We start from the raw sequence: 27,795 nt of genomic DNA, 5'->3' as shown, positions 1-27,795 counted from the left end.
TTGTTGGTGAAACAGTATTTTAACTACAATAAGCCTATGAATGACTTTGTTATGCCTCGTCAGTGACAACACAGCAAAAGTCATGGGATAACATCTGCTGCAGCATCTCATATGATCCAATAACACTCCTCTGTCACCAGACATCTTCCGGGTCGACAGAGAGTTCGCCTGTGCTGCACAGAGCCAGGACTATCGCAGAGGTCAGTCGAGTTGTCTGCCGCTAACTTTCCCACTCTCGCTTTTCCCTGTGCATTTGTTTCGTTTTTGCATTTCCGTGCTTGAGTTGGGGGCTTTTTGAGTCACGCGTTGCCTTCACGCACATGTGTGTTAGCTGCCGGCTAAAGCGCTACCTAGCTCATGATAGCTCTCCCAGCTAAATGTTGCAGACAAAAGGAGGAAAGTGGCAGGCATAATAACAACATCTGTATCTGTGACTCCCCAGAGAATCTGCAATGAACACCAAAAAACACATCAAATCCACCAGTTTTACGCTTCATGTTTTCTGTATAACACACAGTTGTGACTCAGTGTTGCAGCTGGAAGTGGTTGATTTATTGGTCATTAATTGGGTCAATTGTTGTCCTGACCCGGGTTAAATCCGGATTCAGGACAAAGCAACACGATAAGATGCTTTGTCCATCCTCCTTATGAGCTATCGTTATAGTTTTAGCAACATGTTGAACTGGATATGTATGACAATTGTTTTTGTTTTTTTAAGATCGCGATACTTTTTGATGACGTGGTGGCTTTAGTTTTTCTGATATGAATTAAGAGTCCTGAACACAACACAGCGAGGCTGTAGCTGTACTGTGAGAAATCAATAAAGTTTGTATTTATATGGACTGCTCTACAAACAGCTTTTTTTTTTTTAATATCATATTTTTGACAATTAGCAAATCCTAAAAGCAAAAAAGAAATATGTTTACAAATGTAAAGAAGTGTTGCTTTTCTTTATTTGTTATTTTTATTGTTGGTTGGACAAAACAAGTCATTTAAGGACATCAATTTGGACTCATTTTAACAATTTTCTAATAAATTTTAAATGACAAAAAAATATAATACTTTCAAAATGTTGACAGACTAGACCTACTGTATGCTTTGATACGCTTATGCTTTGCTCTTTACTTGTATTACATTGATTAGAAGCAATGTTATAATGATCCTTTTACTCAACTACATTAAAGTCTGCCAAGTAAGTTCCAGGAAAAATTGTGAAATAGCAGTCAAGTTGCAATGATACAAAAGGGGAAGAGGAGCATAATCTCCTATTGGGCATACTTGATAAATGACCTTAGTGATTAATTGATAAACAAAATTATTATTAGACTAATCATTTAACTATCACTACGTTTCAGCACTGATGAGTAGTCTTTGTTGTTTTCAGTTTTAATTTTAAGTTTACCCCTTAAAATCGATGTGTGCTTTTGACCTTTTAACTAAAACAACCTCTACTTTTTATTGCCGGTCAATTCTAGTTCAACCCTACTACTCCAGCTAAGCTATCCCAGTTTATCCCAGTTCCATTATCTCCCTTTTAAAGTAAACATGCCGTGTCCCTCATGCTGTCTACTGCCTCAGAGTCCTTCAGTAGGCTGTGTAGGGCTTTGGTTTCCTGTGACTTTGCTAATTTAAAGATGTGTCAGTTATTTTTATCCTTGGAAATGGGTTAGAAATGTACATCCAGATTGTGTGTTGGATTTGGGTGCAAATGCACGTAGGAAAGTGTGTAACCTGTTGCATAAACATAGGTCATAAGTGTGTGTGTGTTTGATCTTCAAGGTAACAGGGTAGGACATATTTATGTGAAACTTGGAAGCACAACTTATGTACCTTCTTTTTAAAATGTGAGAGTATATGCAATTGAATTTACATCTGATAATGATAGATAGAGATATCGACATGCACATATACGTTCCCTCTCCCTTTCACACACTTTCATCCTCCTGTTATTCTTCTTTACCCATAACCCCCCTCTGTCTGCTGGTGCCCTTATCTCTCTCACTTGTCTCACCCCCAGGGAGGGTGCTGTCTGTCCTGTTGAGCTCCTCCTGGTGTGTGAGTGTCGGGTGTGTGTTTGCACCATGGCGAGCCTCCTCCGTGTTGTGGCAGCTAGCTGCTCGGCCCCTGTGTTCAGCGGAGTTTCCTGTGTGAAGCTGCAGAGCGGCAGTACGATCAAATCGTCCTGCCTTCGCTTTTTCAGGACCCATCAAGCTCTAGGACGTTGTGCCAGTCCAGGTAAGACACTATGCACATTTGGCACTAAACACAAAACTGGGATTTTATTTGTTATGAAAGATCTCAACTAAGGTCACACGCTCTTGTAAACTACAGTGTGACAAAAGGTCAATAAAAACATGAACCTTATATGCACAACACCACAAAGAAAGCATAGAGGTTATGATGGTAACACACTGTCCCAGTGTGACAGCGACATTTCAATCTTTTCCAGCCTTCCTTGAGCAAATAAAACTGTTCCAAACCTAAATATTTTTATATTGCCCCAGGACGTGGACATTTGATATATTGACTGCATACCTGCTTTGCTTGGCAGGATATAAACTAATGAGATTAACATCAGCTACTTGCGTGGACAGCTACCATTTATAAATCCTATTTGAAGTGTCACTCTATGTGCTTCTTTCTGTTTGAACAGAAAGCAAAAGCTTCAGAGGGACCTGAAAAGTTAGCCACTTCAGCTAAAGTAATCTGTCAATTAATCGGTTGAAAGAAAGTTGATTGGCAACTGTTTTGATAATAAATTAACATTAATATATGAATCTTCTTTTATTAATGTCTTTTTATTCATAATGCCAAACATACTCTGGTTCTCTCAATTGCGTTGGATTTGCTGCTAACATCTGTTTAAGGGGGTTTTGACTGTTATTGGAGAAAGTAAGCAATTTGATTATGTCACCTTGGACTCTGAGTTAAACCATTATTCAAGAAACAAAATGTTTAGAATAAGCGTTACTTGCAGCCTTAATTGCCTCTCTGGTTTACTAGTGTTGTATTGGCTAATGTGATTGGCTGAAGGTGGATGGTGGCACCAGCACGTATAAAAAGCAGCAAAGTGGTGTTCATTTTTCCAACTTTTGAAAGAAAATGCTCAGTTCCAAAACTGTATTGTGTGAGCATTTACATAACTACATTTCCCATGATGACATAGCTCCTTTTTATTTTTTATAGGTGCATGTCCCACCAGTCGCAGATCATAGCCTGTAGATTTACTGCTAACTGAGAGCAGCATTTTGTTACTGGTGCACCATAAAGGCTGATTTTCCTCCTGTTGGACTCTTAATTTAAAACACTTTTAACCAAGCAGTTAAGGTTGCTAGAGGCATGTTTAACTACTGATAACAACATGAAAACAACACCACCTGCACCTTCTGTGTGCATTCTCATGTAACTTTTGTGGCAGGTGGCAACATACTCATTCACTCCTTAGCGGTACTATTCAGCATTAGAAGAATGCTCGTTCACCGTTGGCCTTGGCAACTGGTGAAACAAATCTGTCATTGTGATATAAATGTGCTGTAGAGTAGAGCCCTATTCATTCATTCATTCATTCATTCATTCATTCATTCATTCATTCATTCATTCATTCATTCATTCATTCATTCATGCATTCATTCTTATCTTTGCATGCTTATTCCTTTTTAATTCCTTCTTTGTTGTAATTGTCATGAAGAAGGTAATCCCTTGTTTATTGTAGAGGTTAATGTTGCTACCTGCTTTTGCTTTGAATCCCAAGGTCACATTGAGCATTATTCTCCATTTCCCATGCCCTCACTTTGTACCCAGTCACCTGGCAGAAGGTCGGCCTGTCTATAAAAAAAAAATCCAGTACCGGCTGGTTGCAGGTGCTTTATGTCTGCGTGGGCTGGGGTCATGATTGTGCTGGTGTCTCTATGTATGTGCAGGTGGGTGTTGGCAAGGGGTGCTTGTGACCTGGTTCATGCGGACATTCCTGCAGTTCAGCCACTGCCAGTAACAGCTGGCAGCGTCTATTCTGGACACACAAGTATCAGCTTACAGGCTCGTAAGGGGGGGGAACACACCACAAACCCTCCATATAGGTTTGCTTATGCTCTGACCTCTAGGGAGCCTATAGACATACAGTATAGACCGAGACAGTGCGTTGATGTGAACTATGACATGGACAAAATGACTGTTACTGGCCTTCTCAAAACGTGCAAGCACTACAGACTTGGATGTACTGGAGATGTCTGTTTGTGAGACCAGTGATATAACATGAATACAGTAATTATGCCTCTTGGTTAGCAGATGCGTTGATCCGTCCATTTTCACGCACTCTTACTGGGTGTACTTACAGAAAACAAGCACCAGTTGTGTATTAGTGGGGTTGTACATGGTGAGAATCATTTGTAGCTCTATGTGTACAGTATGAATGAGGGGAGTGTGTTTTTTCACAGTGTGTCCATGGCCTTAAAGGTACATTGTGGATTTCATTTGAGGTGTTTCTTACACATTGTGTGTATCTTGAGGTCCAACGGAAGTGTTTAATGCATTTCCTTCTGCTTAAAACACTTCCAATGCCCAATTTTAAAGATATCTTTAAGTCCTACATTAGATTATATCCATGTTTGCTTGCTAGCAGCCTTCATATTAGCCTGAGTCAGCTGCTGCCTGTGTGCATATGTATTCTTGTGGTCGTGCAGGTTTTCTTTGACTAAGATGTAGAGGTTTTATATATGATCATGTTAACTCTACAGTGAGATCCTTAACAGCTCTTTAAGTACGAATATGTACGGTCAAAATACAAGATAATGCTTGTTTGCTGCTGCACTATTTTAAGTGTTATGGTGGTTGGTCGGGAGTATCTGCTGGTGTTTGATATTAATCTAAACAGCATTGTTATAATATGATAGCCACGGGATTGACAACCCAGCTCTCTGACTCTAAAAATGTCAAGTGATTGCTAGGTGACTGCTACATTTGTTGGCAGACATCACATTGTCTGACAACAGACATGTTTAGTGTCTTTTGGTTTATATAAATGTTATAAAGCAATAGCTGGCAAACATTTTTTTTAATTGTGTTTTTCATAACTCAGAAGTTGTTAGAGGACGGGTCACCACAGCAGGTGTTTATGTATAGGCAGGGAGACGGAGGGAAAGAGCTGCAGTGGAATTTTCCATAGGAGCTGACACAACATGTGACCTGCGTGTTGCTTGGACACTGGACCTGAATAAGAGTTCTAAAAAAGACACAGAACTAACTGGCTGAAAATATAAATAGTTCAGTGTCATTGGCATACTCATTGTATCTCACTTGACCTTGTTTATATATTTTTATCTCTCGTTTATGGATTTCATTCTCATAAACTTCCCTTTTGTTCTCACACATGTTGAATCAGATTTCAATGTCAGTTGTTCAATTAAACTATTTGGTCAAGACTGTAATATCTTGATTAAACAATAGGGTGGATTGCCCTTACATTTGCACAGACATTTTTGTTTCCCAGAGGATAAATCCCTAATGGCTTTGGACCCCTGGACTTTTCTTCCTGTTCCAGCAGCAGGTCATAGTTATCTATTGATAAATATTCATCTACCTAAATAATTAGCTCACCATTTGGTAGAGACATCCATGATGTTAAGTGAAATTTCCATTTGGTTTATAAAGAAATACCTGCAAAACGAAAGACATTCCCTTGAGTCTCAGCTGTACTTTTTGTTCAGTGCTTCGTAGTTAATGTTTGCGTGCTAACACACTAATCACACCCACAAATTGATGGCTGTAGACTCTTACTGTTGTTTCTGGACACAGACCTTGTCTGTCTGCCCTCAAAGGCCATTGCACATGCAGTACAGTATTTATGGTAAACACAGTTTTAACTCTGCTCATGGCCTTTTCCTGGGGAAATTCTCCTTGAAGCTGCTGATGTTTCTGCATGAAAGAGTATTTTCCTCTGTGCTGTTGTGATGTTTTATATAGTAAAACATTTTCTGAATATCTAATTATGTCCTACGTCTTAAATCATAAAGCCTTTTGAAAGTGAAATGCTGCAACAATTGCAATGATCCATTCTATCAACAAAATAACTGTAAAGTATCCTGTGTATTGTTTGTGTATCTTTCTGCTGTTTTCAAATGTTTTAAATTAATTGTAATTAAAATGACCACAGTCACTTATGTCACATGCTCCTGTATTGTTTCTCTTTGCCTCTGCAGGTATTTCATACAAGCAACTCACAGTCGGTGTACCCAAAGAAATCTTCCAGAATGAACGTCGTGTGGCGATTTCTCCCGCTGGCGTCCAGGCGCTCATCAAACAGGGCTTCAACGTCGTCGTGGAGACCGGAGCAGGAGAGCCCTCCAAGTTCCATGATGAACAGTACACCCAGGCTGGAGCAACAATTAAAGACATTAAAGATGTCTTGGCATCTGATGTGCTGGTTAAGGTAGGATTCAAGGAGGGGGGGTTGAGGGTGAATGTGAATGTGAGGTGGAGTGTTTGATAGTTCAGAGAGGGATGAGAAGGAAAATAAGGTTATTCAGTGTCTTTATTGCATATAGATTCATGCATAATCTGCCTTTTTGAAAAATAGGATTTCCTTATACACCCTCTGCTTCTCAAACTCCATATTAGTGTACAGATCTTGTCCTGATCTATTTCAATGCATCTCTCTGCTTGCAGGTTCGTGCTCCCGTTTTCAACCCCGACTTGGGTATCCATGAGGTGGAGATGATGAAGGACGCGGCCACTTTAATCAGCTTCATCTACCCAGCTCAGAACCCCGAGCTGATGGACATGCTGTCCCAGAAGAAGGCCACCGTCCTGGCTATGGACCAGGTGCCCAGAGTCACCATCGCCCAGGGTTTCGATGCACTGAGCTCCATGGCAAACATCGCAGGGTATGTACATGATGCCTTCAAGGGAGGTCACTGCGAAAAGCATCCTCTCTAATGACTCACTAATGTGGTTACCTGTTTATCTAAGATAGATACTGCACGTTCATGCATTTTCAGATATAAACAAATACAATGTATGTTATGATATTTTCAAATGTTTTAATTGGACATGTTAAATGCTTACAGTTTATACTTATATCCATATTGCTTGATGTTTCATTCTACCATTTCCTGTGTTATTTTACTCTGTCGTTTCAGGTACAAGGCAGTTGTGTTGGCAGCTAACAACTTTGGTCGCTTTTTCACTGGACAAATCACAGCAGCTGGGAAAGTTCCACCTGCAAAGGTGTGTAGTATTAATGTTTCTATATCTTGTAATGTTGTAACTATGAATGTGTCCATGCCAGTTTCAACATGCTAAATCAGTGTACTGGCCAACCCAGACTATTTCATGTATGTGTTCATGAATAGGTTTTGATCATTGGAGGCGGTGTGGCTGGATTGGCTGCAGCTGGTTCTGCCAGATCCATGGGAGCCATTGTCAGAGGATTTGATACCAGGTTTGTTTTAATAGTGTACTAAATGCAAATTAAATGAATACCAGCTTACAACAATTTTGAGTACCAGTACAGAATTAGATGAAAATATTATCTTGTCCACCTGCTAACATAATTAGATTTGTTTAATTAGATGTGCTGTACATGTGCATGTAATCATAGCTAATTCAAACCCTCTTAATTAAAAGCCTCTGTGGAAGCTGATCAAGACAATCTAGAAAAAGTGTTGAGTAACAACAACAACATTCCATAATATTCACGATTCATGATTTGATTACTATAGATTGCTGCCCCCCGGCCTGAAATCCCCCAAAAAATGCCAAACAGACTTTTGTTGTTTTAACAAAGAATTCTGTCAATGTGTGTCTATGTATGCAGTTTTAAGGACAAGCAATGTTACTCTTGCATTACCAGTCTAGCAGAGATATTTTCTATTTTCCCCTCTCCCCCTCCCTCTCTTAGAGCTGCAGCGTTGGAGCAGTTTAAATCTCTGGGCGCAGAGCCGCTGGAGGTGGACTTTAAGGAGTCTGGTGAGGGTCAGGGAGGCTATGCCAAGGAAATGTCCAAGGAGTTCATAGAGGCAGAGATGAAGCTGTTTGCCAAGCAGTGTCAGGAGGTGGACATTGTCATCACCACTGCTCTTATCCCTGGTATGCACAGAAGCACAGACTCGCGCACTGCGTAAACACAGACTGTAAATGTAAAAAAGGACACATTGTCCCTGAAACAAATGAAAGGTCGTGGAATATCACAGAATGTGAGAGACATGTGTTCTGGGCTGGTAGTCAGAGAATTTAGAACTAAAAATAATTATTAATATTTTAACCAGAACATATTTTACAACAGTTTCATGTTTGTTCCATGGTCATGTTTCCACAGTAGCTGATTTATATTTCACTTCTTGGGTCAGTGTGTAATGTCTCGTTGTCTGTTTCCATTTTCACATTGTAGGAAGGCGTGCACCCATCCTGATCACCAAACCAATGATAGAGAGCATGAAAGATGGATCAGTGGTGGTGGACTTGGCTGCCGAGGCCGGAGGAAACATTGAGACCACAGTACCTGGAGAGCTGTCGATACACAAGGTCAGCGCACATACTCTCTCCACAGAAAGCGTTGGTTTGGTTTTTGTTGATTGTCTTGTAATTTACTAGTATTTATTTATTTTGTTTTATTTAATTTTTTAGGGTGTAACCCATATCGGCTTCACAGACCTGCCCAGCCGTTTGCCTACACAGTCCAGCACTCTGTACTCCAACAACATCACTAAGTTGATGCGGGCCGTCAGCCCCGACAAGGAGAACTTTTACCTCGACGTCAAGGAGGTGTTTGACTACGGGACCATGGATCACGTCGTCAGGGGATCCGTTGTCATGCAGGTACGACGTGTAATTAACAGAAAAAAAAAACTGAGGATCCATGCAGTCCTTTATAAAATCATTCAAAATATCCTGCAGGTCTCTTTCACTGTCACTAGATGTCACCCTAAGAACAACCAATCTTTTCTTCCTACGCTTTGTCCTCAAAAATGTCCTCTAAACAAGTATTTGTTAGTTCATTACTATTACAGCTTTCTGTCTGTGTCACCAAATTCATAATTTCATACTGTTATTTGTAATATACATCTCAACTGTACATTAAGGTCTGCTCATGCTACTCTAATAATGCACAGAGTTAAGATACTTTAATTGATGATAAGAGCTTTCATAGTTCTGCAAATTTAAGGGCTACTTATCAAAATGTTTGTTTTTATGTTATAAGTTGATGCAAAAAAAAAAAGAAAAAGATTTTTATCTCTCGAATGTGGATATCAGTAGTGATATCCATGTTTTTCAGTCGGGTGGTTGCATATAACTCGCATGTCTTAAATCATAGATCATTGTTACATTTAGGGGAGATCATTTTTGCTGTAATCAATCTAAGCAGTGTTTATTCTTTTTGGAGAAAACAAATAGATTTCCGATGTTCATTTGACCCATATCTGATCTCAAAATTGGTCACACAAATGAGGCTGAAATGCAGGTGTTACTTACTGTGCCTACTGATCATTAGTTTGCTTACTTTGATCTTGACAGCTTAGTCTAATGTTTCAAAGATTTAGGAATGCAGCAGAGGACATTGTACACCATCAGGTGATGAGATCAGAGAAGAAAGTGTAAATAACTACAAGCCAAGCCATTAATATGGTGGATAGGAAAGATTGATTGGACCTTCTGTTTGTTCTTTTTTCTCCCTCTTTCTACCTTCCTCATAATACCTTTCTTGGTCTAAATTCTTGTCACCTGCAGAATGGAAAGAACCTGTTCCCCGCTCCCCAGCCCAACAATGTGCCCGTTGCAGCTCCTCCTAAACCCAAATCCATCCAGGAACTGGCGAAGGAGAAGGCTGCACAAGTCTCCCCCTTCAAGGCTACACTCACTACCGCTGGCGCGTACACTGGAGGTTGGTTGAATGTGCCATTAAATATATGTTTTCTGGATTAGAAGAGAATTTTGGAAGATGCCATATCTAAGAACATTGCTCATTTACAAGGCTTGTTCTTGTAATTGTCCACGTTGAGTCTTTAGGGAGGTTTTAGGCCAGAAGGTTAAGCATAGGTTAATAATCAGCTTTTCAGGTCACTGCTGGAATGTGTACGGGAGGCGAGAAGTGACACACACACGGACACCCTGTTAGTGTCAGGAAGTGTGCATTGTAAAAAATAGGGTCCCGCTGAGTGTATGTTTTGAAGTAGTGCTGCAGTGAGTAGTTCCCATGGTGCCACACAGCGCTTTGTGTTAAGTGTGCCACATGCAGTTAATGTGGTTAACACATTGTTTAGGTGTTCCAGTAGTTTCCTACTTGGTACCAACACAGAGCTGCTGGTTTTAGCTGGTTTTTTTTTTTTTTTTTTTTTTTTAAAAGAGTGAGAACTCGCTTCATGCTGGTTACATGCTTATTAGTGTGGCATGTAATGTAGTCATTTTAATAATTTTAGATTGACTGCCATGGAAACGGACAGCTTCTTTTGCTTCACCAGACAGTTTGTTTCATGCCACCAGACAAATTGCTCTTTGATAATTATACCTGTCTGTGGAAGTAACAGGAAATAAGGACATCATGGGTGGTCAAGTGCCTACCACATCCTGCAGTCAAATAAAATGTGCTAATAGTGGGGGGAAAAATACTATATCCAAAGCTCATTCATACTATTTAAATACTATTTTACTATACTATTTGCTGTTAGATCAGAGGTGAAGAAAGATGATAACAAGATAAAAAAAGAATAAGATTTCTTTTTAACTCTCTTTTTATTTCTTTAACCAGGTGCTGCCACCCTGCTGGGTCTGGGTCTGGCGGCTCCTAACGCCGCCTTCACTCAGATCGTCACCACCTTTGGTCTGGCTGGCATTGTGGGATACCACACGGTGTGGGGAGTCACTCCTGCTCTGCACTCTCCACTCATGTCGGTCACCAACGCTATCTCAGGTTGGTTGTGTTTGGTGTGTCTTTTACAAACCCCTTTCAGTATAATGCAATCCAGTACTACGCCACTGCTAGCATGTGTCACACTAAGCTTTATAGTAAAAGTTGGGATGGTAAATATCCGAACAAAACACCATTTAATTCTAACACCTAGTACAAAAAGCAAAAACCCATTCTTAAGACCCAGCAAGAAGATCAAACATGCCACCTCTCAGTCCAGCAGGTTTCTCTGCAGCCACGCTGTTGCTTTTCGGAGTCCAAATAAAAAAACTTAAAAGATTGTGTCCTGATTGTCGGCTGCTACTTAACACAGAGGGGTTAAGAGGTTAGAGAGGTAAGTGCATGTGTGTGTTCCCGTGGCTTTGATCACTTTTAAATCCCACACTGGGGTAGGAAGTAACACACTGTCGGTGATCTTTGTGGCTCAGGGAGGTCATTGCTAGTTTACTGGTGCACACACACAGACATGGGAGCTTGGTTGTGTATCTCAGCAGTGCAACAATTAAGAGGCTGTTTTTACTTCCTTTTAAAACATTATTACTTACTTCTTCTTCTAGGTCTTTGCGCTTTTATTTTCTGCCATGTTTTGTCTTCTTGAAGTTAACTATCTGTTTTAATTTGTCAAATTTCATCAATAAATTGTCAAAATCCTCCCTGAATATCAGCAGAATATGGGACAGCATGATATGAATTATTACACGTTAGAGTTCATTTGTAGCTCTTTCTGTCTTCTCTCTCTTTGTCTGCCCTCAATCTATCATTCTATCCCTGTTATGATACTTTCCATTCATGTTTGGCATTACTTTATTTCATTTTATTTTTCTGTCACGCTGTGGTTATGGAAACAGTGAGACCAACATAACTTTGCTGTTGTTGTGCCAGGCATCGTAAAGACACCACACACAATCACTCAGACATTAGGGGATCATATTGGAATTCAGGGTTTGACTAAGGGACAGTTATATTCTTCATGTGGAGATTATAGTGTTACAGCCAGTAGTGACTGGCTGGTGGGTCATCTTGAATTCTTCAGACACTGGTCTCATATCCAGTGGCTCATTGAGACACATCTTCATATCTGGTGTCTGATAGAAATGCTTTAATCTACTTGAGAGCACTGATTCACTGTGCCTGTAGCCTGGTAGCTGATGTTGGTCACAGGGACGTTGGCCCACCCAGTATATGTATGTGTGTGTGCGTGGTATTTGGTGTGTGCACTGATACCTATTGACTTTCTTTCTGGCTAATCTATTAGTTTTGGTGGCCAGGTTTGCCTTTTGATCTCTGCCAAAAAGTGTAACTGTACTACTTTTTTATTTTGGATCAAGTAGTTCACAAAAAAGACAGTGTGCCAAATCTAGAAGGCTACATCTTTTATTTGGATGTGGCAGATGCATAATTTCGATTAATATTGATTATCATATTAACTATATATGAATTCATAGATTTAAAACTTGATTGAGGTGTAACCTTAGTCATTTCTTTCTTCATTCAGATCACATTTGGATTTCAAGCATTTTCAGTAAATATAAACAGCATATGATTTAGCAAGAATGTAAAAAAGAACATTCAAATCTTAATGCACAAGCCCCAAATACTGTTTTATGAGGCTAATTACCAGTCTGGACAATGTTACTAATTCCAATCAGATAAATCGATATACCATCAGAGCAAAGCTCTTTATTTAAGACCCCAAGGAAGTCAGCATTAACATAGGGAATGACTTACAGACATATTTGCATTGAAAACAGAAATCAGCTTAAAATAAAGGGAATGATCCAACGACCCTGGTTTGGGTCCAACTGGGAACCTACCTATCTAATAAAGGCATAAATATGACTAATACTTTTTTTTGATTGAGGAAGTCCTGGGACGGGAGTTTGAAAAAAAAGAAAAGAACATGGAGGAAAATTGATCATCAGTGGCATCCTGACACACTTTCAAGTGTTATTGTGCTAGAAACCAAACTACAAATGTTTGGAAAGTTTCATGTGAATGCTGTCCTCCTCATATGCTCCTCACCAACAAACATTGCATGTTTCATTCCGTCGTCTCTTTTTAAAGAGTGGGAATTTTCAATTAGCCTGTCTATTTGTGAGCTAGAAGTTGTGAGATGATATTTGGAGCATTTGAAACTTGCTTTGTTTAGGAGCTTATATTACACACCTGACTTTGTTGTAGAAAAAAAAAAAAGGAGACTAGTGTGAGAAGGTCACACTTCACATTTGCCTCATTTAAAAATTCTAACTAACACTATTGATTTCATGCATGCATACACACACACTCAACCTACATTGCACTCAAACACAATTCCGTGTGAATGCAGGCTCTTGGGGGTGCTGTGTGTTGCATCCTACTGCCTGTAAGTCATTACAGGACTGATGTTATCAAGGTTTCCTGAGCCTCTTTTGGTAAACACACACTCCCTCTCTTTCTCTCTCCTTCTCTTTTTTTTATCTCTAAATCTCTCTATTTCTGTTTTTTTTTCCGATGAGGGAAGCAGACAAAGTATTATGAGCTTAAGAAACAACTATAACATTCCTTTAGCTGTTACACAAAACTGTGTTAGGACAAACTATTTTATGACTGAATTAATCTTTTGTTGGTTTTGTAACATCTTCACAAAATACTGTCCAGTATAACGAACTAGGAAAGTGGAGATCATGAATACTTCACTCTCCTTGTTCTGCAGGTCTGACGGCTGTGGGTGGTCTGTCCCTGATGGGAGGCGCCTACACCCCAACAACTACTGCTGAGACACTGGCTGTGCTGGCTGCCTTCATCTCCTCGGTCAACATTGCTGGTGAGTCACCCGCACATAGACACCTCACAGCGATCCCTGCCAGTTACAGCAACCTTTAGCCAATAAAATATCAACGTAGGCTAAAGATTGAAGCGTGTTTTATTGATTGTACAATAACATGCTTTGGAACCATGGTTTTGCAGCTGCCCTCTACCCACCTGCTCATACGAAAGTCAGTGGCTCTGGCCTGGACCACACACATGCATCTCTTCTATTTCCCTTAATATATTACATTATAATGATAATGAAGTGTTCCTGGAGTCATTATGATACTCATCACTCTCTAATAGTCCTGGGAAACGGAGTGTTCCTTCAGGGCTGAGGGCATGAATTTGTTTTGATTTCTCCACTTAGCTCTCAGCCAGACACCAGGGGAGACTTTGACGCAGGCGAATTAATATAGTTAACTTGCATAATCGATCAGTTCAGCTTGTTTGTTTAAATGCACCCAAGCTTCTTTGTTTGAGAGAGAGATGCAGTCCACCACAGTGTTTTTGGAGTTCAAGGCAAGGCTCTGAATCCTGCCACAATTCTCGGGCCCTCTAGGTTGTTGTGGCAGTACTGTTCAAACCACCTATTAGTCTTTTAGATTTCCCTCAACGAAAAGCATGCTGAAATACCACAGCTTTTATAGACATACCTAGTTTCATTTTTGATCTTCTACATGGGTTCATTTCCACATGCACATTTCTAAGCGGTTTACCACATTACCCAGGAACCCCTGGGAACAGAAAAAAAACATTCCATGGAAAGGGACGAGAAAACACAATAGTGAAACTTGGCTTCAATAAAACAGACCCTGACATTTTTCAGTCTGTTTTGAAGAATAGGTCCCTGGCCGTAGCTTCTTGTTCCCTTTGTGTCTCCGCAGCCGAAAGATGTGGGAATGCATGGAAAACACCTAGGTCTGTTGAATATCTTGAGCTAAATATGTTCAGCTCTCACAATACCGATGTCAGTGTGCAGTATCAGATTCCATATTTTCCTGTTATTGCACCAGGCCACTCATTTCAGTCACTGAGTGAAATCTTATCATTAATATACAAATGGATTATACTTACATTTGTGGTAGAAGTGGACCAGATGAGTTGTTGAAAGTTTGGACTGCAAAAATAGACAGCTGTGATTTCAGGTGCACTGTAAGTTTTTAGCCACACTAGTAATGTGGCTCTATTGATGGGGATGTTAGTGGTCCAGACTGAAATATATCAACCACTATTGGATGGATTGCCTTGCAATTTTTTCATTCATGGCTCCCAGTGGATGAATCCTGATGATTTTAATGATCCCCTGACTTGTATTCCAATCCCACTATGAGGTTAACATTAGTGTTTATGAGGGAAATCTGTCAAAATCAAAATGTATTGCCATTTAAATTTGTTACAGACATGCATGGCTCCCCCTAGGCGGAATTTGAATCACTTTGACGCTGCCTATGACTTTTCTAGCAACATCATCAGGTCAAAATTGATATAACCATTATAGGGATGAACCAATACGACTTCCCGAGGATTATACCAGTGTCTAATTAACAAGCTGTATGCCTCACTGTGTGGAAGTGACTAGCTTGTACAGCAGAACCTCACTGAGCCGCTAGCCTGTCTGTTAATGCTAAGGCCTCATGTTGGCAATTGTTGCTGATTTGCTTCTATTCTTGGAAGCTTTCTAAATATAGTGTCAGCAGACCCCTTCTGGGTTTGAAAGTAAGCAAAAGAAACGAGTGGATACTGGCTTTGCGTTGTTAAAATACATGAACATTCCTCCATGTTAATATATTGACACAGATTGGTCAGAAATAATATTAGTCAGATTCTGTTACATTTTTTTAACCAGGATAGTCTACGACAAAATTTACACGAACAGGTGCTAGCCTCTGATTCACCTTTGTGTGGGTGTGTGTGTGTGTGTGTGTGTACAATAGTGCCGGGGGGGGGAGACATACACACAGAAATGTGATCTCCTCCTGTAAAGCTGTAAGACACCGTCTGGTCCCGGTTTGACATTTTTGAGGTTTTCTACTTGAAATATTTACACTGACATAAAGTAGACTCATTAAATTCCCAACATTGGTTATTGGACTTGGCAACAGTTTTTAGATATTGACTGAAACACCTGTTGTCTAAAAATAGATGTACTTCAGGTGCCTCATTTTTTTCACATTGCTGCTCATTTTTGTTCCGTAAAGCAGATTTATTTTATTGCCATTGTAAGTACAGATGTGCTCATTTTCCCTGTCTCTTCACCCAGGTGGTTTCCTGGTGACTAAGAAGATGTTGGACATGTTCAAGCGTCCCACTGATCCTCCAGAACATAACTACCTGTATCTGCTTCCTGGTGGTGTCTTTGTCGGTGGCTACGCTGCTGCTCTGCATTCTGGATACAACATTGAACAGGTGCAAGAGGATGTTTGTAATGCCATGTGCCCCGTGTTTTCCCAGATGTAGTACAGGCCCTTTCAAGTTCCAAGAAATGTGGTCTAATTTCTCATCCTGTGGTCCCTCAATTGTTGTGTATAACCCCCCTTTTTTTCCATTCTCTGCCTTTTTTCTTTAACCAGATGATGTACCTGGGCTCCGGTCTGTGCTGCGTCGGTGCCCTGGCAGGCCTTTCCAACCAGAAAACGGCCCGTCTGGGTAACGCTTTGGGTATGATGGGAGTCGCCGGGGGGATCATTGCCACTCTTGGTGCCCTCAAACCGAGTCCTGAGCTCCTGGCACAGATGAGTGCAGCCATGGCCATAGGTGGCACTACTGGTGAGTCAGTATAAAATAATGTCACAAGAAGGACAAGGCAGATACTAAATTCTTATACTTGCAGAATGGATTGTCAGCAAATGTAAATTTGTGGACATTTGTATTGCATTGTATGTGCATGTATTGCAAGCTTGGCCAGATTAAGCAGAAGGTGTGCAGAGCGCAGACAAATTCCTGTGATGTTTACATCAAACACAACATGACTAACATCCCGCCAGACCCAGGAGGTCTTTCCAAATGGTCAGCAGCATGTATTACTCATTTTTGTATAGCTCATTCAGGACAGTTTGATCATTTAAATGCTAATTGTTCCAGTATCAAAGTGGAAACCTAGACTAAACTATCCACACAAACACAAAGCGTAGCCCCGCTCACAAACATGGAATTTCCCCAAAACAGGCCTCATCTGCAACACCTGGTTCCTCAGATGGACCCACTTCCCAGCAGTCCTCAGGAGTGTGTGTGCACGTGCATGTGATTTGCATGTCATTAGTGTGTGGTTCTTTCAGGGCCACTGCATTTTATTTATTTGTTATCTCATCTGTATCTCTCTCGCTCTCGCTCTCTCTCTCTCTCGCTCTCTCGCTCTCTCTCTCTCTCCCCCCCTTAGGCTTGGCCATTGCTAGGAAGATCCAGATCACTGACCTGCCTCAGCTGGTGGCTGCCTTCCACAGCTTGGTGGGGATGGCTGCCGTTCTCACCTGTGTGGCCGAATACATGATCGAGTACCCCCACTTTGCCACAGACCCTGCAGCCAACCTCACCAAGGTAGTTGCGTACCTCGGCACCTACATCGGCGGAATCACTTTCAGTGGCTCTTTGGTGGCATATGGCAAACTGCAAGGTGAGAGAAGCACAGTCGCGCGTGTGTGTGTGCGTGTGTGTGTGTGTCTTTTAAAAGAGTTGCTATACATGATACAAGTTGGAAAAACCTTTATAGGGGATTAGATCGGTTGTGACTCCCAAAATGTCTTTCTTTCTTTTTCTCTTTGTTATATTTGTGTTTTTGAGTGTTGCGCATCCTTATGATCTAATGATTTTATAAATGATCACTTAGTTTTCATTCAATTATATTAGCAACAGCTTAGTTATTTCACAACCTGATTTTTAACAGATATTTGGGTTTCTCGTTTGATTCTTTGTCCAGTCTTTAACCACCAGTTAGGTGAGCTGTACATCTTATTGCACTTTATTATTTAGGGGTAATAAAAGTAGCAAAATGTGGATATCATCACAAGTGACTTAAAAAAGTCTCCTTATCATGGTAGAGAAGTGAAAAATAGTGTCGGATTTAAAAACAATAATAAAAAAATACAGAAATTACCATAAAGAACAGACTCACACAATGTTGCTATTGTCCATGTATCCTGTTTTTATGCAGGAGGACATTTTGATGGTTATGTGGTTTTATGGTTACCTTATTTAAGATGTTTTATCATTTGTTTTTCACTAAAAGGATGTTCTCTAAAAAGGAAATGTTTCCTATCTGTGATGCAATAAAAATATTTGTTTCTTTATAAAATGTATGTTAAAGGGATTCAGTAAATCTTAGTGCCATTTTAAGAGTTTTTAGCATATTTTAATGATTATTGCTATATCAAGTCAATCTCAAAAAGTGACATAACATTTCTATATTGTCCAATTATTTGTGATTGTCGATGTGAATGAACTTCACTTATAACAGGATTAATAGTATATTTAGTTTTTTTTATGACAGCTTGGCCGATCTATCAACAAGAGCAGGTCTGAGGCTTCATACCCACTGCTGTACGCTGTGAAGGGGAAAGAGGAAAAAAACGAGTTCATTGGGTTCATGTGCTGGCACCAGTCCTAGCAGCCACTCTGTAATTTCTATGTTGACTGCAAGTGTTTCATGAGGGAAAATTATGCATGAACATGACATTCAGTTAATGACAGGTCTCAAGTGGTGCTGCTTTACCAGCAGCTGATTGATAAATAAATACAAGTGTTAATGTGCAGTTATTAGTGGTATTTTATTTAAAAGTCTCATAAGTCCTGCCTCTCACTCCCTCGTCTCTCCATGCAGGTATGCTGAGCAGTTCTCCCCTGACGCTCCCTGGTCGGCACGCTCTGAATGCCACTCTCATGGCAGCCTGTGTTGGGGGGATGATTCCCTACATGCTGGATCCCAGTTTCACCACAGGCATCACCTGTCTCGGATCCGTCTCTGTTCTCTCTGCTGTTATGGTACGGCGTGTGTGTGTGTGTGCGTGTGCGTGTGTGTGTTCAAGGGTCTGTTTTTGCACTTGATAGACAAAAAGTTTAAAATGGCGTTTCTCTCATCATTCTTTAGATTACAAAATAATGTATCATATACTGTGCATGTGTGTGTTCCCTCAATTCAAGTTCCTAAAAATAAAGTAAGCATGTTAACCAGAAGATCTATGATGTGCAACAAAAAATGCACGCACATTACAGTATTGATTGATAACTACAGTTGCCCCTTGTTAAACATAAACTGTACACATGTTAGAGGGACTGAGAACAAGGGAGTTTTTAAAAGGAGTACATCTTTAAGATAGCTAGATTCGGTTGTTATGGAGGGATCACTTTTCATCTTTATAGCTAGTAATCACATCTACTGTAGCTGCACTTGCTAATCTGATTACAGCAGTGGATAAAACTCGTCTCCTGTGTTATTCTTCTCTCCTTAAGGGTGTGACCTTGACAGCAGCTATCGGAGGCGCTGACATGCCGGTGGTGATCACTGTACTGAACAGTTACTCAGGCTGGGCCCTGTGTGCCGAGGGCTTCCTGCTCAACAACAACCTGCTGACCATCGTCGGAGCTCTCATTGGGTCGTCTGGAGCCATTCTGTCATACATTATGTGTGTGGTGAGTTGAGCCAATTTAAAAACCTGCATCGTAGAGCTGCTGACTTGAGTCTAAGCAACACTGCTGTTGCAGTTTAATGTGGTTGTTCCTCTCCTTTCCACTAGGAGGGACTCTAACTTTACCACAAGAGTCCCTCTTGTAAATAAAAATCTCAGGTTACAAATGTGTGTTTTTATTAGGAAATTTCCCTTTTCAAATGTCCTCTGATTGCTGTATTATGCTGTACACAGTCAATAAAGTCAAAGAAAAATGTAATGTGATGTAAGGAAATGCAAAACATCTTTATCCCCTCTCAGGCTATGAATCGTTCACTGGCTAACGTGATCCTGGGAGGCTACGGCACGTCTTCCACCGGTACAGGAAAACCCATGGAGATCACAGGGACACACACAGAGGTCAACGTGGACCAGACCGTCGAAATGATTAAAGATGCCCAGAGCATAATCATCACTCCAGGTACGACACTCGCGCACACACACACACACACACACTCACACACACACACACACACACACACGCACACACACACACACACACACACACACTACAAGTACAAGTACAAGCACACACAACCCCACACACACTCACACACAGACTTCAGAGGGTCTTGTACGTGAGTGGAAAAACATGATACTTTGACTTTGCCAGTCCCTTTTTTTTTTTTCAGCATTAGCGAAGTGTGTGTTCTGTTTATTTAACCTTTTCTTGACCCATGTTACATCACCATTTTGCTAGGCTAATTGACAAGTCATGGTAGAGTGGCACACACACACACACACACACACACACACACACACACACACACACACACACACACACACACACACACACGGTTTCTGTGTGGTCGTCAGTCCCAGGTAAATAGACATTCTACAGTGCAGCATATATATATGCAAGGTCAAGGGAAAATGAGATGGAAGGAGGGTATGCTGGGTTTATGTTGACAATTCAAACACTACGTACAAAATTGGCTTCTAGTTACTTTTTCAGGGTTAGAGCACGGGGTCCAACCTTTGTTCCAGGTACATGCCTTTCTTCTTTTCACATGTTTTTGATGTTTGATTATAAATACGTGTCTGAACCTCCCACTTGGACTGTTGCGATGGTCCTTGGTGCTGCTCTCCTAAAAAGCATCATTGTGTGGCCCGGTGATATCTCACTCCCCCCGCCAGACGACTGTTCCAAGTTCCCAAGAGTTGTTTTACTCACGTGGGTACATGTAAACACAGACTAAAGGCATCCAGCCTGCAAATTGGTGATTCCAGTCACAGTGCTGAGTTCCTATATACAAAAATAACTCTTCAGAGGAAACCACTGCAATTTACAATAATTAAAGTGGTCTCATGGTTGAGAAGTGGAAAAGAAGTGATCCATGTAGCAAAATCCAATGTAGATCAAACCAATTTTTTCAATTCAAAGACAAAGAGGAACTATTCTGACACCTGAAAACAAAAGCAGGCTAAAGACATTTTTAGTTGGAAGGAGTCGGAGAAATTAAAGGGCAGATATGAATTATGATTTTTTTTCTAGCCTTTTCTCAAAATGGTCTACAAACGATACAAGACTAGACAAATAACAAAATGCAAGACATTTCTTTGGAGGATTATATAAAGGCCTAAACCAGTGAAATGCCAGAATTGGATTAAGTGAAAAAACAATCATCATTGAACCTGTCAAAGTAACTTTATGAATGGTTATATTTGAAAGACATCGGCCATTTGCCAAGTAATCCTTCTCTCTACCATTTGTAGGGAGCAAGCCAGCTCGTATTGTTACCCAGCGCCGGCCTTCAGCCCTCTTGTTTCCATTTTGACCAGTCTCTCTAATTGGAGCCGTCACAGTCACTTTGCCTGATTGACATCTGTGGAAACTGTTAAGGCTCTGATAAACATAAGTGTTTTCCTGGCTTCGTCTGGCCCATCTCAGCATGGCCTGGGACCACTTGTTTTTCTTATAGTAAGAAACTCCACAGAGAATATTGGAAACACAAAGAATGAAAGAACTGCGAGAGAGAGAACAAAACCATTAAATTGTTGAGCTGGACTGCAGACAGTTTTTCTTTCTTTCTCTATGCTGAGTTTGAAACCTTGTCAGTTTGACTGGTGTGATGAAACGAGACATGTTTCTGACTGGTTGTTGTGACAAGGCTAGTAAACACCACAGGACCGTTTGACATGTGTTTGTGTGTGTGACGGTGTGATAAAAATCAATTCCAACAAACTAGCAATATTTAACACCAAGAAGTCCAAGGTTTTGGGAAAAAGTATATACTGTGTAGAGAAATCAATGCCAGCTCTTATCTAGAAGGCAAGTAACCTGATTATATATTTATATATAATGTGAATGTTTAATATAACCTACATGATGTAAAGTATCATAGTTAAAGAAAATGGTTATTGTGAAGTACTTTTTTGTCTTATCTATCATCCAATTGATCATCTATAACTGGAACTCTTACAGCAGCGATAGCATAATTATTAAACTATATTAATGTTGCAAAAGGAGGCAGTCGAGGATTGTGGCCAAAGGCACCTCAGCAGGGTAAATCTTTGCGAAAACGATGTGAGACTTGGTTGTCCATTTAAACGTTGCTTTCTTTCCTCACCACCTCCACATCAGCTGTCAGTCAGACTGCTGCCTACCACAGATGACTGTTTATGTTTGTCTAAGTGCTGCTTGTCACAAACTGTGTGCTTTTGTCTAGTTGGCATGTTAACTTTTGGTTAAAGGGACTTGTAATTATTATATATGCTTGCTCACGCTGTGCTGTTGAGCATTTTACCCTATTTCTGTGTTGGTTAAGGTTAGTGGAGACTAGGGCTGCAAAGGAATTCGAAAAAAATATAAATGTACTGTCATAAGACTCAGAAAATCGGGAAAAAATGTATTCGACATGTGAATCGTAGTAAACGCTGGGTAGTCCATGCTAAGTCTTATTATCAGCTAATTGTTACCTGTTGTCGTTTTAAACTGTCTTTCAGGTTATGGACTCTGTGCTGCAAAGGCCCAGTACCCCATTGCTGAGTTGGTGAAGGTGCTTAAAGATGCTGGCAAGAGAGTCAGGTAAAGAGGGGATAAAACTCATCTACACATTAAATGTGCATTTATTGAATCCAACGAAAGTAACTGTCTCTCGGGGAAAAACAAAAAAGTAGTGTTAGACATGTTCATAAACAATGAACTGTTAATTATACAGATTGATATCTGGATATATATATATATATATGTAGATTGATAGAAACTATATAGATGTACATGTAGATTAAGGATACAATTTTACACAATACAAGATGTAAACTGAGCTGAGGAGGACATGAAAGGAGAGTTGTGGTTTTGAGCTTGATGACAAGAAGATGGGGCAGGACAGATAGGAAGAGACCTGTGTGCGAAGAAGGAATGAGGAAAAGGAAATGTGAAAGGGAGGAGAGGAAGGACAAGGTACAGCATGTGTAATTGTCCTGCCTCAGTCGTTTGATCCTGGCTGTTGCAGCTGCTGCTACTTAGAGCATTTGTAGTTGATTAGTGGAAAGTGGGTGGTCAGAAAACAAGCCTTTACCCTGATGTCTTACTCCTTCTCTGCTATTTTTCTGTGTTCTGTATTTGAATGCGTTCACTTGAATTCTTGGTCTTCTTACTCTTCATACCTGCCTGCGGAATCAGTCTACACCTCTTACTCAATCTGGAAGAACCATATGTAGTTTATTCCTCTTCCTTTTATACTACAGAATATTTACAGTATACTGATCTAGTCTGCATGGCATTACATGAAGGGCAGAAAAGGTGTGTGTGTGTGTGTGTGTGTGTGTGTGTGTGTGTGTGTGTGTGTGTGTGTGTGTGTGTGTGTGTGTGTGTGTGTGTGTGTGTGTGTGTGTGTGTGTGTGTGTGTGTGTGTGTGTGTGTGTGTGTGTGTGTGTGTGTGTGTGTGTGTGTACTTTAATCACAAACGTCTCTTTACTCCACTTGTACAAAGCCTCCATCTTATTGACTCTTTCTCTTTCCAACTCAGTTCATTTTGATCCCATCTCCCTCAGGTTATAGTTAATGTAGAGCAGTGACTGTTTCAAAGTGCTCATTAAATTTTGTTTTCACAGGTTTGGTATTCACCCTGTGGCCGGCCGTATGCCTGGTCAGCTCAATGTGCTGTTGGCTGAAGCTGGTGTCCCGTACGACATTGTCCTGGAAATGGAGGAGATTAATGAAGACTTCCCTGGTAAGATCCAGTCCTTTTTGGCATTTGAAAATGTTGAGTTAAATAAATATTTTTCCATTTCAGGAAATAGACTTATTAACTTTTCTGCTGAGAGTCTAATGAGAAGATCGATACTGCTCTCATGTTTTTATGCTGAATATGAAGCTAGAGCCAGGAGACAGTTGGCTCAGTATAAACACTGGAATTCGGGGAAACGGCTAGCCAAACTCAGTTCAAATACAAAATAGAAAAATCTGCTGACTAGCAACTCTTATGCTCACTGATCAAGATTATTTATTTATTATTTATTGTTTATCTCATTTGTTCACATATCAAAATAATTAAAACGTAAAAAATGATCCTTGGACACTACTTCCTGCTATCTCCACTGGTTGCCAGGCAACCTCACAATGACAGCTAAACTACAGTGATAAACTAGATAACTTTAGTTAGCGTTAGATTGGAAAAGATATAGCGTCATTGAGTCAAATGCCGGTACAAATACATCTGGTAAACACGAGGTAAAAGGATTCAGATATGTTTTCTAACTTTCATTTGTTGGGTGTCCTTTCAGAAACAGACCTGGTCCTGGTGATCGGTGCCAATGACACAGTAAACTCTGCCTCCCAGGAAGATCCCAACTCTATCATTGCGGGTATGCCTGTGCTGGAGGTCTGGAAGTCTAAGCAGGTGAGACATCTGGTCCATGCATGTGTGATAATGAGATTGCCCCGAAGCGCAAAAAGATACAGACGAATGGAAGATTTTACAACAACTGGACTGCTTTTTATCGCCACAACTTCATGCTGGAGTCTACACCCGTAGAGGGGCCTCCCATTTCAAAGCACACACAAACATGCTCGCATTCTCACACACACACACACACACACACACACACACACACACACACACACACACACACACACACACACACGCACTCAGGCTCACATACATAGAGGCAGATTGTTACAGTTCCAGGTGCAGTCCCATGCTGATCCCATTAGTGGTGACTGTGTCGCTGTGGAATGACGACATTCGGAGCATCCCACTGGCACTGCTCCGAGATCTGGGATTTATACAGCGCTCCCACTTGTTTCCACACACTTTCCTCTGGGGAAATCAAAGTAGACATTCCACCTAACCAAAAGCACTAATATGGACGCACACAGAGACACACATACAGGTGCACAGATAAAACGTACAAAAAAAAAAAAAAAAAAAAAAAAAAAAGAAAGGGCTTACTGAAAGATCACACAAATGCTTTTGAATTGTCATTCATAAGTGCTCATTTATGAGTCATGTGCAAACACACACTGAAAAACTACTTTTCCTCATGTCTTAATGTCTTAATCAGGTCTACTGATTGACTCATGGTATTTAAAATGAAGCAATATTGTTAGATATGTTAATACAGCAGCTGTGAGTGACTTTAAATTACAAACATCCCACCTCTATTTCTAGATCTAAGGTAAATGGACAGAGGGTGGCAGGGGTCAGGGCAAATTTCTGTTTTTTCTTTAGAAAAGTTGGCATAGTTTTGAAACAGAATTTGCATCTCCCCCCAAATTCTTTTTAAAGATTTTGCAGTATCCAATTAGAGGCTCATGAGTGCGTGTGACTGTATCTCCTCCCCTTTCTAGGTGGTTGTGATGAAACGCTCCCTGGGTGTTGGCTATGCAGCTGTTGACAACCCCATCTTCTACAAGCCCAACACTGCAATGTTGCTAGGCGATGCCAAGAAGACTTGTGATGCCCTGCAAGCCAAGGTCCGCGAGTCCGAGAGCCAGTAAGGCGGGACACCTCTGCACATGGAGCAATGAAGGTGGCTGACGATGAGTCAATGTTTTTCCCAAAAATATCTCCACATTATGATGATCTTTGTCCAATTGTGACTCTGCCAATTGAGCAAAGATGATTTAAAAGTTTTTGGCTCACCCGTCCTTTCATCTATGAATAAAAGAAATTGCAAATTTGCTGTAATAAGGAACACGCTTGTGCAGTAGGAGCCAAGCAATGGCGATATTGTAGTTTTTCTATAAGTGACCCCTCTGTGGTAATGTACTCAGAGACCGATTAAAAGGCACAACTTTTATTTCTAGATATTAAAGGAAGGATGGGTCAGCCATTTGCATGTGGTCTTTGTAATGTGGGGAGCAACCGACAATATCATCATCATTATAGACACCTATATTAAAGTAAAACAACAATCAGAAATGTAGATGCAGTAATGTTAAATTTCACCGTTAAGATGTTTTAGGACATTTTAGATGAAATGTAATTAAAGAGGAACAAAAGCCAGGATGTAAAGGTGAAACCCAAGAGAAAGAGGTATGAGAGAGTTGAGCACAAATGTTTTTTCCACACTGTTAACAGTTCTCTCCCACATTTTCTCAAGATTTCTTTTATTATTGTAAGGTGATTTGGTGTTCCCCTTATAGACGGATAGGTCTATTGCCTGAAATGCTAATTGCTCACCTTTTTTTGTGAAAGTGAAAAGAAAAAAAGCATAAAAGTGCAACATTTTTGTAAAGTTCTTTCAGTTCCAGTTTTATATGGTACTAAGAGATTTTTGTATTCGGTCTAATAATTATCATCATAAACCTAGAAAATCACATTTTAAAGCCATAGCCATTGAGAGAAATTAGGTCATGCTGTTTGCTTTCATTTCACTTATTTTTGTCTTGTGACCTCCACCTTTGGCTCTTGTGCAGCAATCACACACGGATTCAAAAACATTAAAGAGCCATTCAAGCCTCCTCTATCAAGCATTTAATGCAGTAAACCAAATGGATCCCACCTTTCTTAGTATGACACCACAGCAGTCTTTCAATATTAGGAAAGACTGTACCACTCCTAGAAACACTCTTGTAGCTCTGATAGCTGAATGGATTTAATGATGTTTTTGAACCAGGTGCATCACATCGTCCTGTGTGGTTCTGAAGTTACAGTACATGTGATGCCAGCCTTTGGCCTTTACGGTAAAGAAGGGTGTTGGTATTTTTTTTTTTTAAGTGAATGTGGCTCCATCCACTCCAATATGTGTGTCCTCATTATTTTTCTAGAGGGAAATGAAGGATCACTGTTTGCAAACTAGGGCCAGATGTTAACCTGACTGTTGTGCAAAGAGTCTCGAGCAACATTGCACTTAATTCATTCAATTTTTCACCACATTTCAGAATACATGGATTGTTCAACATTGTTATTAAGCATTTCTAAATTGAAATTGCCATTATTATTTTTTTTCATTTGCCATAAACTGTGCTTGTGCCTAAATGTCCCCTTTTACTCTAAATCTGGATATAATCTATGGCACAAATATAAATGGATTAGTTGCTGAATGACCACTTGTGTAGTTTTGAAAGATCACTGCCAAAACGGCAGTAGCTCCCCCTCTACACCTAGCTATCTTATAACTAAAAACACCTGAAGCTTAGTCCATTAAGTCTTGATTTTAAAATACGGGATTGCTGCCATCCTTTTTATTACTTTTCACAGTTTTGATGGTCATGATACAGTAGATGAATTGAGGAGAAGTTTTCCCGTTAAAAGGTTTGAAGAACAATATGTCATGAGGTGGCAGGTCAGAAGTCTTCATTATGTTTAAAATCTATACAAGTGCTGTAGGAAGTTATTTGTTATAGTTTACACTGGGACCTGAATCATTGACCATGACAAGTACTCTACCTCTCCATAAAAAGACCAATAACTTTACAGAGGGACCGTCATCTGACCAATCACGTTTGACTAAATCTAACACAGGATGTCTAAAGGACCATTCATTTTCCATTCACACACCTGAATTTAACCAAATGGCTTTAATGTATCCTAAACCAGACCAGTTGCCTCCTGTTTTGTGTTTTTCTCATTGCATTTTTAACCATCAGACCTCAGTTTGCAGCTGGATAGTTTACTGTGTGTGTTATGCAAGTGTAGAGCTGCAGATGTCATTAGCGCTCATGGGGGTTTAATGTTCTTCCAGGTCAATTTACACAAATACAATCTTTAGGGACTATTAAATTGAGATTTTGCTTAATATTTGTTGTAGCTTGTTGCCATTTTTGAGGTATTGATCAAATTTATAGAGATGGGGATTATTACTAGATTGGCAATGTGCCCCCATATGCCCTTACCTTTTTGAAGTATTTTTGTAAAGAGGCACCGTATTTGTGCAGAGAAACAATGGGGTTTTGAGGTTGTACAATGCATCGTGTTTGGAAGATGAAATGTACTGTGAATGTTTTTCCCCTTTTGTTTGCCATGGAACATTCTCATCCCTAATAAACCTGCATTTACACTA

At 40.2% G+C, this 27,795-nt stretch overlaps 1 protein-coding gene across 1 annotated transcript; it reads left to right on the top strand.

Moving 5' to 3' along the window:
• The first annotated feature begins 123 nt into the window (after positions 1–123).
• On the top strand, positions 124–27,795 carry nnt (nicotinamide nucleotide transhydrogenase). Its single transcript, XM_054612756.1, has 22 exons — positions 124–200; positions 2,018–2,235; positions 6,195–6,424; positions 6,661–6,878; positions 7,134–7,221; positions 7,347–7,435; positions 7,895–8,082; positions 8,384–8,517; positions 8,620–8,811; positions 9,721–9,874; positions 10,739–10,900; positions 13,590–13,700; positions 15,948–16,093; positions 16,258–16,453; positions 17,064–17,297; positions 18,501–18,661; positions 19,130–19,309; positions 19,606–19,765; positions 22,291–22,372; positions 23,401–23,519; positions 24,073–24,188; positions 25,139–27,795. Exons 2-22 carry the CDS (start codon positions 2,082–2,084, stop codon positions 25,286–25,288), a joined length of 3,264 nt encoding a protein of 1,087 aa, XP_054468731.1. The 5' UTR covers positions 124–200; positions 2,018–2,081; the 3' UTR covers positions 25,289–27,795.

The sequence above is a fragment of the Anoplopoma fimbria genome, chromosome 14, assembly GCF_027596085.1.
Source record: "Anoplopoma fimbria isolate UVic2021 breed Golden Eagle Sablefish chromosome 14, Afim_UVic_2022, whole genome shotgun sequence".
Classification (NCBI taxonomy): domain Eukaryota; kingdom Metazoa; phylum Chordata; class Actinopteri; order Perciformes; family Anoplopomatidae; genus Anoplopoma; species Anoplopoma fimbria.
The sequence above is the reverse complement of the archived record's forward strand: the minus strand, read 5'-3'. Positions and strand labels throughout refer to the sequence as shown.